This window comes from Simochromis diagramma, unplaced genomic scaffold (genome assembly GCF_900408965.1).
Source record: "Simochromis diagramma unplaced genomic scaffold, fSimDia1.1 OVJJ01000603.1, whole genome shotgun sequence".
NCBI classification, from domain to species: domain Eukaryota; kingdom Metazoa; phylum Chordata; class Actinopteri; order Cichliformes; family Cichlidae; genus Simochromis; species Simochromis diagramma.
In genome coordinates this window covers 19,947,089-19,963,662 of record NW_024387414.1, presented here as the reverse complement: position 1 = coordinate 19,963,662, position 16,574 = coordinate 19,947,089, and the positions used below count along the sequence as shown (strand labels likewise).

Genomic DNA, 16,574 nt, shown 5'->3' with positions numbered 1-16,574 from the left:
TCCCAAGGCGATAGACATTTTATATTGAAAACCACATGTTGCTGCAAACAGAAAAACAACCTCCTGTCTTTGCAACTGAAAGACAGAAACCAGTACCCCAGTCAGAAATGCAGAACTGTTATGAACTGAACTGTTATGTGAAAATAAATAACGTGTTTGACATTACCAGACATTACCAATGAACCCTGAGTGTTTTTATCTGTCTCTGTATTTTATTTTTTTTAATCTGCATCTGACACAGAAACGGTCAGGTCTTTAAATCATTAATTATTACTTATGTGCAATATAAAACAGACACAAACATCCCTGATAGCTCTTCACTACACACTCACTCACACATTGACAACTAACGGGCAATCCAGGCTTTAATTCACCTGACTGGCATGTGTCCACGCAGCAGATGGAGAGCACTTAAGCTGTTTGTCTCTTCTAGTCACAAAGAAAAACTCTTTGCTTTAGTGTTCACTGGAAGAGAGGCCAGGATACTGTGATGATAACATGTGGTAACTAAAGTTTATTTGAATGATTTTGATTATTAATTTGTTAATTTGCAATCAGTGTCCCGTTTTTACTTTTTAGCTGAAAGCAGTATTGCCCAGTAATTTTAAATTAAATTCCTATCAGCAAAAAGCCTAAAAACTAACTGCAGACACACAGCGAGGCAACAGTTCTTTGCTTTTGTTGGGTTGTTTGCTTCTAATTTTTAAAATGAATGTATTATTGAAAGATTACAGAATAATTGTGAGATTTCTGACTAAAAAAAACAGTATAAAGCCAAATCTTGACTTTGCAAATTTCCACTCCTATTCAAATATTTTTCCCAAAAATATTTAAGGTCAGTTCTTATAAATAATAATAATGAGAAGCTGACAAATGCTGGAGCTGAGGCCTTAATCCCAAAGCCTAATTCACAGATATTACAACCTACCATGTAACTATTCACTTCTCCATCATTTTCAGCAACACACAAGGTGCATTCAACTTTTCGGTGCTCTGTTTGAGGCCTAGTGCAATGTGACTATCAGGCTTCTAACGGCACACAACACAATGAGGTTAAAAACAACTACTGGAAATAGCACAACTGAGACAAACTGGACATATATTTTTAGTTCTCTTATCATTTCTAACAAACCTCGAAGGACACAAAACAATGTGTGTGAACTGATGGCTTGGCATCCACTAAAGAATAGCACTGGCAACAATAATGCTGGCATTTGTCTACACTGCCTACACTTAAATTAAGGCGACGGGCGGCGTAAACTGTTTGCTCCCAACATATTGCATGCAACCTGATAGTCTTCATTTTGTACGCATATCACTCCATGTGGGTGTATCAGTTTTCAGAAGTGCTGCAAAGTGGAAAGGAGCACCGCAGGCTCTGCTGTGGGATTGTGGACACTGAAAGATGCCAGTGCGCGCTCGCCATCATTTTGTGTTGTTGACTGTTTGTCATGTGGGACTGAGCCCACATCACTTGCTTTGTTGCTGGCTGTGCTGTTATGCTGCCAGGAGGATGTTGACGTGCACTTGCATTTTATGGCTTGTGTGCCACACGAGCTCTTCGGTGAGGACATTCCCACGAAAATGTGGAGAGACAGCACTGCCTAAGTTTTGTATCCGAGTGCACTTCAAACCAATGGTAGCATTGTGTTTCAGGGTTAAAATCGGGGTTTTGGCCATTTGCTTGACATTATCGATCACAGATTATTAGCATTAATATAAGAATATTATATACGTATTAGAAGCAACCTGCAGCAACCATATTGAATTTGGAAAACAAATTCTACCAAAGTGACTTTTGTAAATGCTCTGTGTGGGCTTTAGTGATACAGTATTGTGCTTTCAACTTGTGCACATGTGCACTCAGAGTAGCTGTGGATGAACAGTGGGCCTACTTTTGCAACAACAACAACAACAGCAGCAACAGACGTGGTCCTGCAGGGGGGGAGACCTACCTGCTCTCTGGATATACAGGGCAACGAAGGTCTGCGAGGCATTTTACAACTGCCATAATAGCTGGTCGACGTCTCCCCCAGCGACACGCAACTGGACCTTCTCCTAGGTCTGATCACAGGGACCTTTTCCTCCGCGCTGGAAATCCCACTCGGTGCTTCCCTCGACGGGTAGTAGCGGTCAAAGCAGAGCCCCAACAGGGAGCCAGAAACCCCCGCAAAGCAGGCAAAGAGCGGTCTGAGCAGTGCGGGCAGACCGCTCAAACTTGTGAAAGAAACAAGCCACACAACGCTGGCAAAAACCAGTATGAGAACACTGTGTTTGAGTTTTAGCGTTGGGATCAGCGTGAGCAGACCCACACATCCCAACACGAATAACAACCTGCCCACCATTTGCATCTGGTGCTGGTCCTCTCCCCATTGTAAAAACCGCAAGACCAAAAAATCCCCGAGGTAACACGATGCTGGCAGTGACACCAGCCAGCATTTGGTGCTCTCCTTCTTTTTCCTCCTCAGGTAAAGTGTCAGGAAGAAGAAAGCACATCCTATGCTGAATAAAGGACTGATGGACTGGGAGAAGCCCGACAAAAAAGTCCGCAAATCCCAAAGCGAGTCACTTTGCAAGCTCCTGGAAATTAGAAAGGAGACCGCGAAAATCACAAAAGCGCCCACGTACAGGGCAGAGACCTTTAACAGTTTGGAGCTGAGAATGTCTTCGTTGCAAAACCTGCACACGCTAAACAAAAATCCCCTCTGATGGTCCTGTTTCAGGGGGGTGACGCAGCTCTTCACATAGCCGTTCCTGAAGCCTTCTGAGCTGTTTACACTTCCAGCTCCGTCGTGGTGCCTTGTTTTACTGTGCAAAACCTCTCCTTCCTCCCGTGCAGCCATGGCTCGACTGTGGCTCCTCGTATCCACGCGAAAGTCCCCCTCTCCTGCTATTCACGCCGTATTAACGCTCAACTACATGACAGCAAACGCACTCCATGGTCACTCAAACGTGCTCCAGCACTTGGACTAAAGAAAGAAGGTGAGATGTTGTTTTTACAGAAATGGGGCTCTCTGTCGCCGGCTATAGGCCACAACTCACACTGCATGGCTTATTTTTGCGATGTGGAGCGCTGAGCCCACAGACCGAACCAATCCTGAGCCGCACGCATAGACTTTATAACCCAATATTAGCAGTGTACGATTAGACAGAAGAAGCTCATTAGAATATAATATAGCGAGGAAAACTGCTAAATTTCCATCGCAGGATGTCCCACAATGCAGTTTACTTGTTTTGTCTGCATCCCTTGTGTGTACGGGAAGTCTTTGTTAGTTCACTATTCATCTTATATGTGTGCAAAGGCTTCATGGAAGTCTTCGCTTCATAAATAAACCCACTAACGCAGAGTTTCTTGTAGTGTTGACTCTTTCTCCGCTCTCGCTTATTATTAGATACAAATAAATGTAATTTAATTTAAATAAAATGATACTGCACGACGCCGAAATTGTTTTGGTCTTCTGGTTAAAATGTCATCGCTGCTTTTCGCAGTCGTTGGATCCATCGTCTTGCACTGTGATCGTTTGGTTTGCCTGTCTTTAGCTCAGTCGATTGTCGATTTTATCGATCTGATCAGGCTAAACCAAACAACAGTGAATATCACCCATTATCCACGGATGTAATGTAGACATATACAAAATTATACCGCTAAAAACATTTAAGGGGCACTCGGACCATTTTTAACATTTATTATGTATTTATTTATTTTATTTTTACAAATTACACAGCGTTTGTTAAAACATTTTTTTTATCTTGAACATTTAAATCATTATGATTTATGTGTGATTTAAGTACTCCCTTAATTTTTTTTTTATTATTTTTTATTTTTTAGCTGTGGATACATCCACTCTCAATCAAGCGTTTGCTGTGGAGGAATTTTGGCTCACTTTTATTTGTAGGATTGTTATAATTCAGCCACACTGGAGGGTTTTCAAGTATGAATGGTCTGTTTAAGGTCATGCCAAAGCATCCTGATTAGATTGGAGTCTAGACTTTGACCTAGTCACTCCTAAAGAAAAAAAAATCCCCAAAGTGCTGGGGATCATCGAAATGTTTTTTGGGAAGTGTGAGACAAGCCTTTGTGTTCTTTTTGCTCAACAGTGGTTTTCCCCTTGGAGCTCTCCCACGGATGCCATTTTTGCACAGCCTCTTTCTTACTTTCTTACTCTGACCTTAACTGAGGCAAGTGAGGCCTGCAGTTCTTTAGATGTTGTTCTGGGTTCTTTGACATTAGTCAGTGTTCCAGACTGATATCAGAACAAGGGCAAATAATTTTTTCACCATAATTTTGCACAGTAAATTTCTCCTTTACTGCATGGTGAATAAAGTCAAAACAGGTTAAAATCCTAACTGCAAATTCCAAAGTGCAGCTTATACAAGTGTACTTTATTGCACTGTATATATTTTAAATAATGTCTGATTTAAACTACAAGTGATGAAAACAGATCTATATTCATATATAGATTCTTAAAATTTACTAAAATCTGCTGAATGTAGATTTTTTTAAAAATGTTATTTTCATGTTATTTTTATGTTATTACAATTGTAAGTCTCACTAGGGACAAGGATTCCTGGTATTTATAAAAGATTAGGTCTTAAAAACCTTTCACGTTTTAATTCAACTGTTTTAGCATTTGTTACAAAACCATACTGATGGTTGTTTTTTGTAGCCAGCTTGTGAGCTTTGTTGTTTCTTTTTAGCTGATGATAGGCTTAGACATCTCTTTGAGTTAAAAAAAAAATGACTTCCTGGTTCGAGCGAGCTGTGGTTAAATTACTATTACTGTGTAGAGATCACCTGCACTGAACTGCACAGAAGGCATTTCCCCATTTTCATTAATATGTCAAATGTGCAAAGAATGGCAGAAACCAAGAAATTGGCCTTTAAAAAACTCCTTTACACTGCTAAGCATTGCTGAAGTCCCATGAATTAAACTGACAGTCTCAGGTTACCTTAATTATGCAGAAGAAAGTATGTTGACGCCATAACAGACTATTCTGCTATTTCTGTCATTTTTCCACCGACACAATAGAAAATCACATTTCATTAATAATATTAATAATGACTGCAGGTTCCTTTAGTCAGTCACAGAGCCCTTAAAGTGTTTCCCCTTAAAATGAAGACATTTGTAATGTAGCCCTGATTGGTTACATCTTTGTCTCTGCAGTGGAGCTCAGTGGAAGGGCAAGGTGCAGACAGAGTTTGTTTAATTTAATAAGACTCACTGTGCTTTGCATGAAAATACACACAAGCAAAATGAATGAAAGTCAGCGCTTATACTGGCAACTACGATTATGTGAAATATAAGTAACAATGACCTTTTATATTCCTTCTTAAGCTAATCTGAATGGTCTGGCACAATATGACGTTCCTGCCCCAAAAGTAAGCATGCCCGTTGAACAGGATATGTGTTAAATGCCAATCCTATGATTACTTATCATTTCCAAAAGACTCATCATCCATCTGTATGAAGCAAACATGTATTTTGTTCCCTGGCTGGCAGGGCTCTTTGTGGTAAGTGTACTTTGCTCTTAACTTGAGCCATAAATCTTCTTTATCAGCTTCAGTTTGAATTAGCGCAATAAACGGGTCCGTGGAAGTGGGAATTAATCAGTGTTGGGATAAATTTTGCCTACTGTGGCGTCTACAACAGATAGTTTGCAAAACAGCGTTGTGAAAGCCTGATATGACAATTTAATTCAATTCAATTATATTCATATAGTGCTAAATCACAACAATAGTTGTCTCAAGGCATTTTATATTGTAAGGTAAAGGGCTTAGACAATACAGAGGAAACAGAGAAAACTCCAACAATCAGATGACCGCCTATGAGCAAGTGCTTTGGCAACAGTGGGAAGGAAAAAACCCCTTTTAAATGAAAGAAACCTCCAGCAGAACCAGGCTGATGGATAGCCAGCCATCTGCCATGCTGGTTGGGGGTGAGGGGAGGAAGACAGCATAAAGACATGCTGTGGAAGAGAGCCAGAGATAAATAATAAGTGGTGTATAAACACATAGAACCTGACACCTCAAAAAGTAACAATAACAGTGCCACATTACTGTACATGGGAGCATTATTCTTTTACTGGGCGTTATTCTGCCATAAACCTACTGACCAAATAACTGCTGTTTAACAGACTTTTAATGGGACTTGTCTATTCACCATCTGTGCTAATAAAGTCACTTTCAGTCATGGAAATTATTAATAATTAAATAATTAAGTATTGAGATTTTTAAAAATATATCCTAATAGTCTCTTTGCTTTGGTGCTGTTGGCCATTGATTGATGCATGACTGAAAAGTGATAATAATGGGTGGATGGAAGATTTTAAGGCACTCATATGATTCACTCAAGTCTCTGCCCATCCAATGTGTTACTAAAGTAAACACTAAAACCTTCCACTGGAGGGTGCTGCATACTGTTATTGTTAAGGTACTAGAACTCGTGTTTTAATTCGGGGTCCATCCATACACGCATTATCTATGCCTGAGCAGCTCTTGTAGGTGTAGTGTGTAGGTGGTTTATCAAGGTGAGATTAGGCAGACTTCAGCAGGTAGGTATTACTATTAAAAAACACATATGTTTTTGAAAGGAGACCTGTAGATACCCAAAGTCTCAATTAGCATGTCTATCAAAGCCATCATCATCACTTTTTCTTTTTTTTCTTTTTTTTTAAACCAAATTTTTAGTTAGCTTTCCAAGTTGACAAAATAACTGTAATTTAAAAAAATCTAAACTATAGTTTTTATTTTTTAAATTTCGTTGACAAATCTACTGTCAAAAAATATTTATCCCCAAAATGCTAACTTTAATAATTTGATTTTAAGTATGTGTTCCACGTAATTTCTTACATAACTGTAAAATGTAAAATGTAAAATTTAATGGAATATGGTCTAATTAAATGTACTTGATTGGTATGCATTCAGTTTATACCCATTACTTTTTTCTTAATGATTCATTATTTGGATACATAAACTGTTGATTTTATATATTTCATTTGCATTTCACTCAACATTATTGCTTCATGTTTATGAGGGCAAGAATTATTTATTCATTGTGTTGTTTTAGTTTCATTTTAGTTAACTATAATGCCTTACTTACTTACAAAACAGCTTAAAAAAGTAAACGTATCTCAACCATAGAAACAAGGTGACAGACAACATACATAACAATATATTCATTTAAAGTTGGCAGTATAAGATTAACGGCCTTTCTCGTGTTATTTTTAAGCAGAAAGAGAGGACCAGATTGTTAGATTTTCTTTTTGTTTACTAATTGATTTTATTTTATCTTATTTTTTTATTTTTTTTATTTTTTTTTATTTTTTTGCGTTTGTGTTGCACAGGCGTTCGGTTTGAGCCTTGTGGCGCACGGTAGCAGTGATGTGGCTCTCGGTAAAGTAATCTTCCACGTCACTAGGAAGTAGTGCAGAGCCGAGGGAGTGAGAGCTCGCCTGCGGGAGCTTTTGAGAAATTTTACAGATGTAAATATCTCAAACTGCACATCGAAGGTCACCTGGGAGGATAATAGTCCTGCAGATAGGTAGGTTTTGGGACTTATTTTTAACCAACATGAGTGACATTTGTTTCGCTGTCTGGTGGTAACTCATAAGCTCGTTAGCTAACGTTACTGTCCTCCATTTCATTGCTAACCGAAGCAAAAGCTAAACTCCTGTCAGCTAATTCGTGATAGTCAGCTGTTGGTTCTGTGTTTTAACCTAGAAAAACCAGCTTTGGGGACAACTAACTAATAAAAATGAGCGAAACCTTGCTATTTTAGCATTTTTGTCTTTACGCATGTAACGCCATTTAACCTGTTAGAAAGCTTATTAGCTGCGTGTCACTATTTTTTGACTTGTTAGCTTATGCTGTTTTGTGATGAAGGCAGCCAAGATTTTCCGTAAAAAGCAGCTGAAAACTTTGATCTGACTTTAATTTTGAGAAGTAATTGTCGTTTTCAGGTTTAATCCAGACGTAGACTGAACACCAATCACCTGGTTCTCCAGGTTTCAGCTAGTAGTATGTTTTGCAATTCAGTTGTAGCTCTATAGCTAAATTCTAAAGCAACAGAAGTTAGCACAAAGTGCTTTACTGACACACTCATTTGTAATACAGGTCTCCTAGAACCCAACTAAAAACACGGAACTCACAAAAACAGACGGCAAAATAAAACTGCAGTTAAGAAGAAGCGAGAAACTAAGAATTAAAAGATAATTAGATTTCAATATTGGTAAAAACATCCACACACGCACAAAAAGCAATGGAAAACATTTGCAATACGTTTGGCCAAATCATGATGAACTCTACTAAAAGCAGCTGAAATTGGGTATGCCTTAGAGGTTCTTGTCCGGGAAGCCAGACTGCTTCATCGACTAGGGGCAATAACGATGGTCCAGTCACCTTAAGTTTTTAGGTGAGAAGATGGCACTTTGAGCAATTGTTGGGAGGATGACCTCAATGACTTGAAGGCAAAATATCACAGATTTAAAAGATTTCGATATATAGTGCAACCAAATCCACAGAGGGCCTTAAGAATGTGTAATATAAGTTTAACATTTATCCGAAACTGTACCCAGTGCAGCTGAGCTATTAAGGGAGTGGACTGATGTGCTGTAGTTTCTGAATATCTACAAGAGAAATTCTAGGACAAATTTATCCTACCACAGATTACCAGGGAAATGCTATTTGGAAACAGAAAAAAATGTGTACAAAAAGACAACAACTTGATCTGACTAACTCAAACTACCACAGCTTTTATTTCAGATATAGATCAATTATAAGTATAGGACTTTATCAAATTGTGTGTATAAAATGTATGTGCTTTTATCTTGTGTGGAAACATGTTGATGTTCATAGTTAGCATAAACAAAGAGGAAGAACTGGCAAACGTATTCCATGAGATTAGGTTAGTTTTTACTTCACTGAGATTTTTGCACCAGTGTAAATGTTTTCTCCATCACTGACGAAATCTGTTCTTTTTCTGTTTTCATAGGTATTATCCAGTGAGCAACATAAATTTGGATTCTTCTAATCTGATACAAGCACAGCAGCAAAATGACGGCTGCAGAGAACGTTTGTTACACTCTGATCAATGTTGCCTCGGACTCAGAGCCCCCTTCTGAAGTCAGCCTAAAGGCAGATCTAGGTAACCATTTGCTGTAAAGTTTAATAACTTACCTCAATATACAGTACAAAGGGAAAAATAGCCTTTCTCCACTTTTTTCTACATCTTAATGCATTTGTGATGTATGAGTGTTATTTTTATAGGCCATTATATAATGTCTGGTTTAGGGGAAAAACAGTTCAAATCTTTTTTTTATAGATTAATTTTGATTCAAAGAAGCATTGTTGATGTATGACATCAAGCTTTGATCAGGATTGGTTTAACTTTTTTTGCATTAACGTGCAAATAAGTCAGTGTCCTTTGGGGGGTAAAACCTCACAACGTCCTTTGAGAGTTTTTGGTGAAGTTTAGTATCAGATTAATTTAATTCGATGAAGACTAGTTTAAATAATAACTGATTGATATGCTAAATATAATAATCTTTCTTTAGAAAAGGGAGAGATCAAGGCCAAGACTGAAGCCTTGAAGAAGGTCATCATCATGATCCTGAATGGCGAGAAGTTGCCGGGACTGCTGATGACTATAATCCGTTTTGTGCTGCCGCTTCAAGACCACACCATCAAGAAGCTGCTGCTGGTTTTCTGGGAGATTGTTCCCAAAACAACTCCTGATGGCAAACTCCTTCAGGAGATGATCCTGGTCTGTGATGCCTACAGGAAGGTAATCTAAGTGATATACTATCAGCTGCTATAAACAGTGCATTTTTAAATATACACATCAGGTTACACTATTTATTACAGCATAACTATAGCAATGGGGGAAAACTAAAGGTTAAAAAAAATCACTTCAGCAATTGTAATTTTAAATATTTCTTCTATTTCAGGACCTGCAGCATCCCAATGAGTTCATCCGTGGCTCCACTCTGCGTTTCCTGTGCAAGCTGAAGGAGTCTGAGTTGCTTGAGCCTCTCATGCCAGCGATCCGGGCCTGCCTGGAGCACCGCCACAGTTATGTGCGCCGTAACGCTGTCCTGGCCATTTACACAATCTACAGGTACTAGCTGCTAAATATTATAAAGTATAAATTTTGAACTGTATTCATCATGAACAACAACCCGCTCTGTTTGTTTTGTAGGAACTTTGAACATCTCATCCCAGATGCTCCAGAGCTGATCCATGATTTCCTGGTCAATGAGAAAGATGCCAGCTGTAAGAGAAATGCTTTCATGATGCTGATTCATGCAGACCAGGTCTGTAGCATATTGTCTGTTCTTTTCTTACTGTTTCTACTTTTAGTCATACAGTAAATATGCCAAAGGTCTACCTCACACATTGTCATTCATGCATTTATATGTTGCAGGATCGAGCTCTGGACTACCTCAGCACATGTATTGACCAAGTTCACACTTTTGGAGACATCCTCCAGCTGGTTATTGTGGAGCTGATTTACAAAGTGAGTCACAGCTTGTGGTGGTCATATCTAAACCTTTTAGCACAATGGATGATTTCACATCCAAGTTCTTGTTGTTTTTCTTTTTTCCCCTCTGTTAGGTTTGCCATGCTAACCCTTCTGAGCGTGCCCGTTTTATCCGTTGCATTTACAACCTGCTGCAGTCTTCCAGCCCGGCGGTTAAGTATGAGGCTGCTGGCACTCTTGTAACACTCTCCAGCGCTCCCACAGCCATTAAGGTACATCATCAGTGTTTCAGTGGTTGTGTGTATGTCTTGTATCATTTATACAGTGCTTTATACATTGTATTACGTTTAGATAGATGGATGTCTTTGCTTTATTAAAGCCTGTATGCATTCTGTGCTTTGTTGGACTCTAGGCTGCTGCACAGTGCTACATTGATTTGATCATCAAGGAGAGCGACAATAATGTGAAACTGATCGTTCTTGATCGTCTCATCGAACTGAAGGAGCATCCCACTCATGAGCGTGTGCTCCAGGTACGTCTCATAATGGCTTTTATTAGTTTTTCTAGCACTTAACAAATAAAGTTCTTAGTGGCTCTTTCACTACAGAAACCATAAAAGGAAAGGAATGGTACCCAAAAGAAGTCTTTTTGAGATCATAAAATTTATTAGAAAATATACAAAAATTGTTATGTGTCAGTACCAACTGTGTTAAAAATTGGGTCTCACTAATACTTTTTCATTCAGGACCTTGTGATGGACATCCTGCGTGTTCTAAGCACTCCTGACCTGGAAGTCAGAAAGAAGACCTTACAGCTGGCGCTGGACCTTGTTTCATCCCGTAATGTAGAAGAGGTCTGTTGACATTTGCTTTTGCTTTTGTTGCTTTTTTTGTTTTTGCATTGACACCTAGAAAAACTGGAATACAGTGTTAAAGTAGTGACTTCTTTCTGGTTGCTAGTTGGTGATTGTTTTGAAGAAAGAGGTGATCAAAACAAACAACGTAACAGAGCATGAAGACACTGATAAGTACAGGCAGCTCTTGGTGCGCACCCTCCACTCGTGTAGCGTGCGTTTTCCTGACATGGCAGCCAATGTCATACCTGTGGTGAGTTTCCTCTTATTTCCTTTTAAGATTCTCGTGATATCTTTCGATTTCTAAATATACATTTTTATCATAAACTGTCTTTAAAAATAAAACATTTTCTAAACATTTTCTATATGTTGATGTTTTACAGCTGATGGAATTCTTGAGTGACACTAATGAGGCAGCTGCTGCCGATGTGCTGGAGTTTGTGCGGGAAGCCATTCAGAGGTTTGACAACTTGAGACCCCTGATCATCGAGAAGATGCTGGAAGTCTTTCATGCCATCAGAACTGTCAAGTAAGTAATCCTGATGAGTCTAAAGAGCAGATGAAAGTCAATTTGTGGTTAAGAAACCATTGTATAGGCTGTGCTTGCTAAAGGGAAGTCACTACTTACTCTTTGATTGTGTAGCACTGTGATTGTTTATAAACTTCATCACAATTGTCCTGTTTCAGGATTTACAGGGGGGCACTGTGGATCTTAGGAGAATACTGCAGCACCAAGGAAGACATCCAGAGTGTGATGACAGAAGTTCGCAGGTCCTTGGGAGAGGTATGTTTGTTCATTGTTGTCAGAATTACAAGTAACGCACGCTATTTTGATTAAAACGTTTATAATTGTCTCTCCCCGGGACAGATCCCAATTGTGGAGAATGAGATTAAGAAGGAGACCGGTGAGGTGAAGCCAGAAGATGAAGTGAGCGCAGCTCCAGCTCAGAAACTTGTGACAGAAATGGGCACTTATGTGACACAGAGTGCCCTCAGCTCCTCCAGGCCTTCAAAGAAGGAGGAAGACAGGTAAACACTGGACATCATGGAGGAAAAGCATTTTGCTAACACTGTATACCCTTCATTGTGCTGAATTTTCCATCCACCTCGCTCATTAAGAATTTGTTGTTCCAGACCTCCACTCAGAGGCTTCCTAATGGATGGAGACTTCTATGTGGCAGCTTCTTTGGCCACAACGCTAACCAAAGTGGCTTTGCGCTATGTTGCTCTTGTTCAAGATAAAAAGAAGCAAAATGTAAGTTATTCTTCCTTCATTTCAATAAAAGCACTTTTAATAATTTGCCCTACCTTTGCTTCCTCTGACCCCTGCTGTCTTGGTGCCCCCCCTTGCAGTCTTTTGTTGCAGAGGCCATGCTGATCATGGTCACTGTGCTGCACCTGGGTAAGTGCTCTCTGCCCAAGAAGCCAATTACAGACGACGATGTGGATCGCATCTCACTGTGCCTGAAGGTCCTATCAGAGTGTTCACCACTTATGAATGACATTTTCAACAAGGAGTGTCGCAGATCCCTGTCACACATGCTGGCTGTCAGGCTGGAGGAAGAGAAGCTGTCACAGAAGGTAATGAAAGTTGACCAAACTCACCAACCTCGTTACACAGAAAATGAGCAAATTTTTGGTGCCAAATTTAATACGAAACCTGTGATATGTTTATAAGCCAACTTTTGTTTTCAAGAGCCTGCACCCTGAAAGGTCTAAGGAGGAGTGTAGTAATATCACACCCCTAGATGATCATTTAAACCTGATGTGTATATACATAAGACTTTTGGGACTGATGGAAAACTTTTTTTTTGTTATAGTGCACCAGTTTCTCTTGACAGCAGCATTGTCTCTGTCTTTCCAGTTTCTCTTAGTTCTGCACAATAACATCTGTTTGTATTCTCTTTCTGTTGAACAACTGTTTCTTATGTCTTTTTTGTAACTTGCTATGCTGTGTTATTTTCACTATACTAGACTACATTATAGATACTTTTGTTGTTGTTCCATTGGGGTTGTTATTTCCTCCAAAAATAACCACACGTGTTTCTTCTTCTGACTACAGAAAGAGTCTGAGAAACGCAATGTAACGGTCCAGGCCGACGATCCAATATCCTTCATGCAGCTCACGGCCAAAAATGAGATGACTTCCAAGGAGGACCAGTTCCAGCTCAGCCTGCTGGCTGCTATGGGCAACACTCAGAGGAAGGAGGCCGCCGATCCTCTGGCATCGAAACTCAACAAGGTGCACCATACTTAACCCCTAAAAGCCTTTCCATAAAAGGAAACTGGAAATTAATGTGAGAGATAATGTTGGAGTAGTGCTTTTGAACAGAAAAAGAGGGAAAGGGACTGATTATTGCTGTTTGCGTGCATTTCAAGTTTACGGCTTAGTCTAACTTATTTACTGTTCATATTATTTCATATTATTGGCAACATGGCAGCAACTGCTGCTGAAGCCCTTGTTGTGCACATGCTTTGCTTTTAATAGGTTATTAAAAGATAATAAACTAGTGTTTAGAGAGTGTTTGTACTAGGTTGTTTATTAATCATTAAATGAATGCATTTTGTCCAACTTAGGTGACCCAGCTGACGGGCTTCTCAGATCCAGTCTATGCGGAAGCTTACGTTCATGTGAACCAGTATGACATTGTGTTGGATGTGCTGGTGGTCAATCAGACCAGTGATACTCTTCAGAACTGCACACTTGAGCTGGCCACTTTAGGTTAGTGTAGTTTTTTCAACCTCTGTGAAAAGATCTTTTTACTCTCATTTAAGCTGCACACATTTGGGTTTCTACTATAATGTAATTCAACTTTCTGTCCTGCAGGTGATCTTAAGTTGGTTGAGAAGCCTTCACCTTTAACTCTGGCACCTCATGATTTTGCTAACATCAAGGCCAATGTGAAGGTGGCATCTACAGAGAATGGCATTATATTTGGAAACATCGGTAAAAGAATTTTTGACTATTTTTACCATCACATCTCAAGTCACACCTTTTTTTTTTCTTTTTTTTCTAAATGCATTTTTTAAATTAATTGTGGGGATGTCTGGATTCTTCTTTTCAGTCTACGATGTGTCAGGAGCTGCTAGCGACAGAAACTGCGTTGTCCTCAGCGACATCCATATTGACATCATGGACTACATCCAGCCAGCCTCCTGCACTGATGCAGAATTCAGACAGATGTGGGCAGAGTTTGAGTGGGAAAACAAGGTAAACTTAAGGGGTTAAAACACATTCCTGAAAGCTGACTCGTTTTGCAAAAAGTGGGACATGTTAAAAGTTCTCTCTCTCTCTCTCTCTCTTTTTTTTTTTTTTTTTAATGGGTTTAGTTGATGCACATTCAACTAACACTGAGCACTGATTGTCCTTTCTTTATTGTAGGTGACAGTGAACACCAACATCACTGAGCTGAACGAGTATCTCCAGCATATCCTCAAGTCCACCAACATGAAGTGTTTGACTCCTGAAAAGGTTGGTATGAGAACATTTTGTAAACCACAGACTAAGGAAAGTAAACAACCTTTTAAATCTTGGCAGCTTTCCCAAATACAAATAACAAGGGTAATTAAAATTTTTGGCACCAGTGCACATCGGAAAGAATCATTAGCGGCCGTATAGCAGGATAGTTTCTTGTGCTGACTATATAAAGAATATATGTAAACATAAGATATGCCAGTGCTTCCTTATAAGATGAATGTGCAGATACTGTGATGTTGTTTGTTGTTCTTAACCAACGTTCTTCTCTCATAAACAAGGCTCTGTCTGGCTTCTGTGGCTTCATGGCGGCCAACCTTTATGCTCGTTCTATCTTTGGAGAAGATGCCCTGGCTAATGTCAGCATTGAGAAGCCTTTCCACCTGGGGCCCGATGCACCTGTCAATGGACACATACGCATTAGAGCTAAAAGTCAGGTAGGTCACAGCTGCCACACCGTGAACTCTTAAGAATCTGAGAGGTAAAGGCTAGGTGGACTTTATTTCCCCTCAGTAAAGCAATGCATCCATTTGTAAAAATATCACATGACTGATTTGATTTGAAATAACTGATCAGTTCTGCAAGTATTTGCACAGTGACACAGTTTTTGCCTCTCTAAAGTACCCCAAGTGTGGACTTTCATCCTTAAATGCACGCATTTAACAAAAAATTTGCATTTATTAATCTCCAAATGCTGATGGATTTCACTGTATTTCAGATATGCTAATGTGTAGCATGTGTCGCAGCTCACCCTCTTTCCTTTGTTCCACAGGGGATGGCCCTGAGTCTGGGTGACAAGATCAACCTCTCCCAAAAAAAGGCAAATGTCTGAAACAGCTGCTGTTCTGTGTCACCTAACTTACTGTTTGATCATCGTCATAGCAGATATGAACTATTATATGGTCAGTTACTTCTGTGCTCTATATTTTTTAACATCACCTCTTTCTGAAAACTACATCTCAGCAATGTGCTTTCGCTGTCCTGTTTCATTTTCAATAAATGTATTGAAATAATGTCCAAAAGATGCTCTGTGGTGTTTTCATTGAGTTAAGAGCCTTTTTTTCTTATTAAAACCTCATTATTTTTCTTTTTTCTTTTCTTTTTTTTTTTTTTCAAAATAGTGCAATTTACAAATGAAACTTAAGACAGTATATGCAAAAGACAGGGAATTCCAGTTCAATTCAGTAAGAAAAGGGTAAAAAAATCCTCTAGTACCTCCCAGAACCACTAAGGTTCATATTGAATTTGATATTCTTAAAGGCATAAGATGGAAAAACATCCAAACTAAACCAATGATCATTAAATAAGTGTGTACCCTTTTTGTAGGGTCAGTATAAGGCTTCCTGGGGTGACTGTTGATGAGATTTGGTGCTTTATAAATAAAATTGAATTGAATTTTGGAGATGGCAGGTCGGAGCAGTGGTTAGTAATAGGTTTGAATCAGCTGGCTGGAGCCTTTCATTGTAAAGTGTCTAGATTCTAAATCGGGCATAGGTGTGAGTGTGACCGGTTGTCTGCTTGTCCCTGTGTTATCCCTGTGACAGATTAGCAACCTGTGCAGGGTGCACCCCACCCACTGTGACAGCTGGGAGCATCTCCAGCACAACGGTAACCCAGAAATGTAGTTGGACTGTATGCCTTCTTTTGGAAAGTATGGAAACTTGTGCTGTACCTGCCTTAATGTGCATGACAGTAGATGTTTAGTAATAATCTTTAAAGAAGCTGTTACAATTACCTAAAGGACGTTGTGCCCCAAAGTGAAGAGAGT

The 16,574-nt window shown here is 39.3% G+C and overlaps 2 protein-coding genes across 3 annotated transcripts in view; one reads left to right on the top strand and one right to left on the bottom strand.

The window, feature by feature from the left end:
* Nucleotides 1–3,484, bottom strand: part of pde3b (phosphodiesterase 3B) — a 46,075-nt gene extending 42,591 nt beyond the window's left edge. Inside the window, exon 1 of one of the 2 annotated variants that reach the window (XM_040010937.1) lies at nucleotides 1,956–3,484. In XM_040010937.1, the coding sequence (XP_039866871.1) occupies nucleotides 1,956–2,843 (888 nt within the window). In that variant the 5' untranslated portion in view covers nucleotides 2,844–3,484. The remainder of the gene's footprint in view (nucleotides 1–1,955) is intronic. The other variant, XM_040010936.1, reaches the window with a different exon arrangement.
* Nucleotides 3,485–7,405: 3,921 nt separating this feature from the next.
* copb1 (COPI coat complex subunit beta 1) lies at nucleotides 7,406–15,830 on the top strand. Its single transcript, XM_040011660.1, has 22 exons — nucleotides 7,406–7,541; nucleotides 8,991–9,143; nucleotides 9,553–9,782; nucleotides 9,946–10,115; nucleotides 10,197–10,311; nucleotides 10,422–10,514; nucleotides 10,613–10,750; nucleotides 10,891–11,010; nucleotides 11,224–11,331; nucleotides 11,438–11,584; nucleotides 11,715–11,860; nucleotides 12,019–12,115; nucleotides 12,200–12,360; nucleotides 12,466–12,586; nucleotides 12,685–12,912; nucleotides 13,394–13,573; nucleotides 13,909–14,053; nucleotides 14,159–14,278; nucleotides 14,397–14,542; nucleotides 14,714–14,803; nucleotides 15,088–15,243; nucleotides 15,579–15,830. Exons 2-22 carry the CDS (start codon nucleotides 9,053–9,055, stop codon nucleotides 15,636–15,638), a joined length of 2,862 nt encoding a protein of 953 aa, XP_039867594.1. The 5' UTR covers nucleotides 7,406–7,541; nucleotides 8,991–9,052; the 3' UTR covers nucleotides 15,639–15,830.
* The last annotated feature ends 744 nt before the right edge of the window (nucleotides 15,831–16,574 follow it).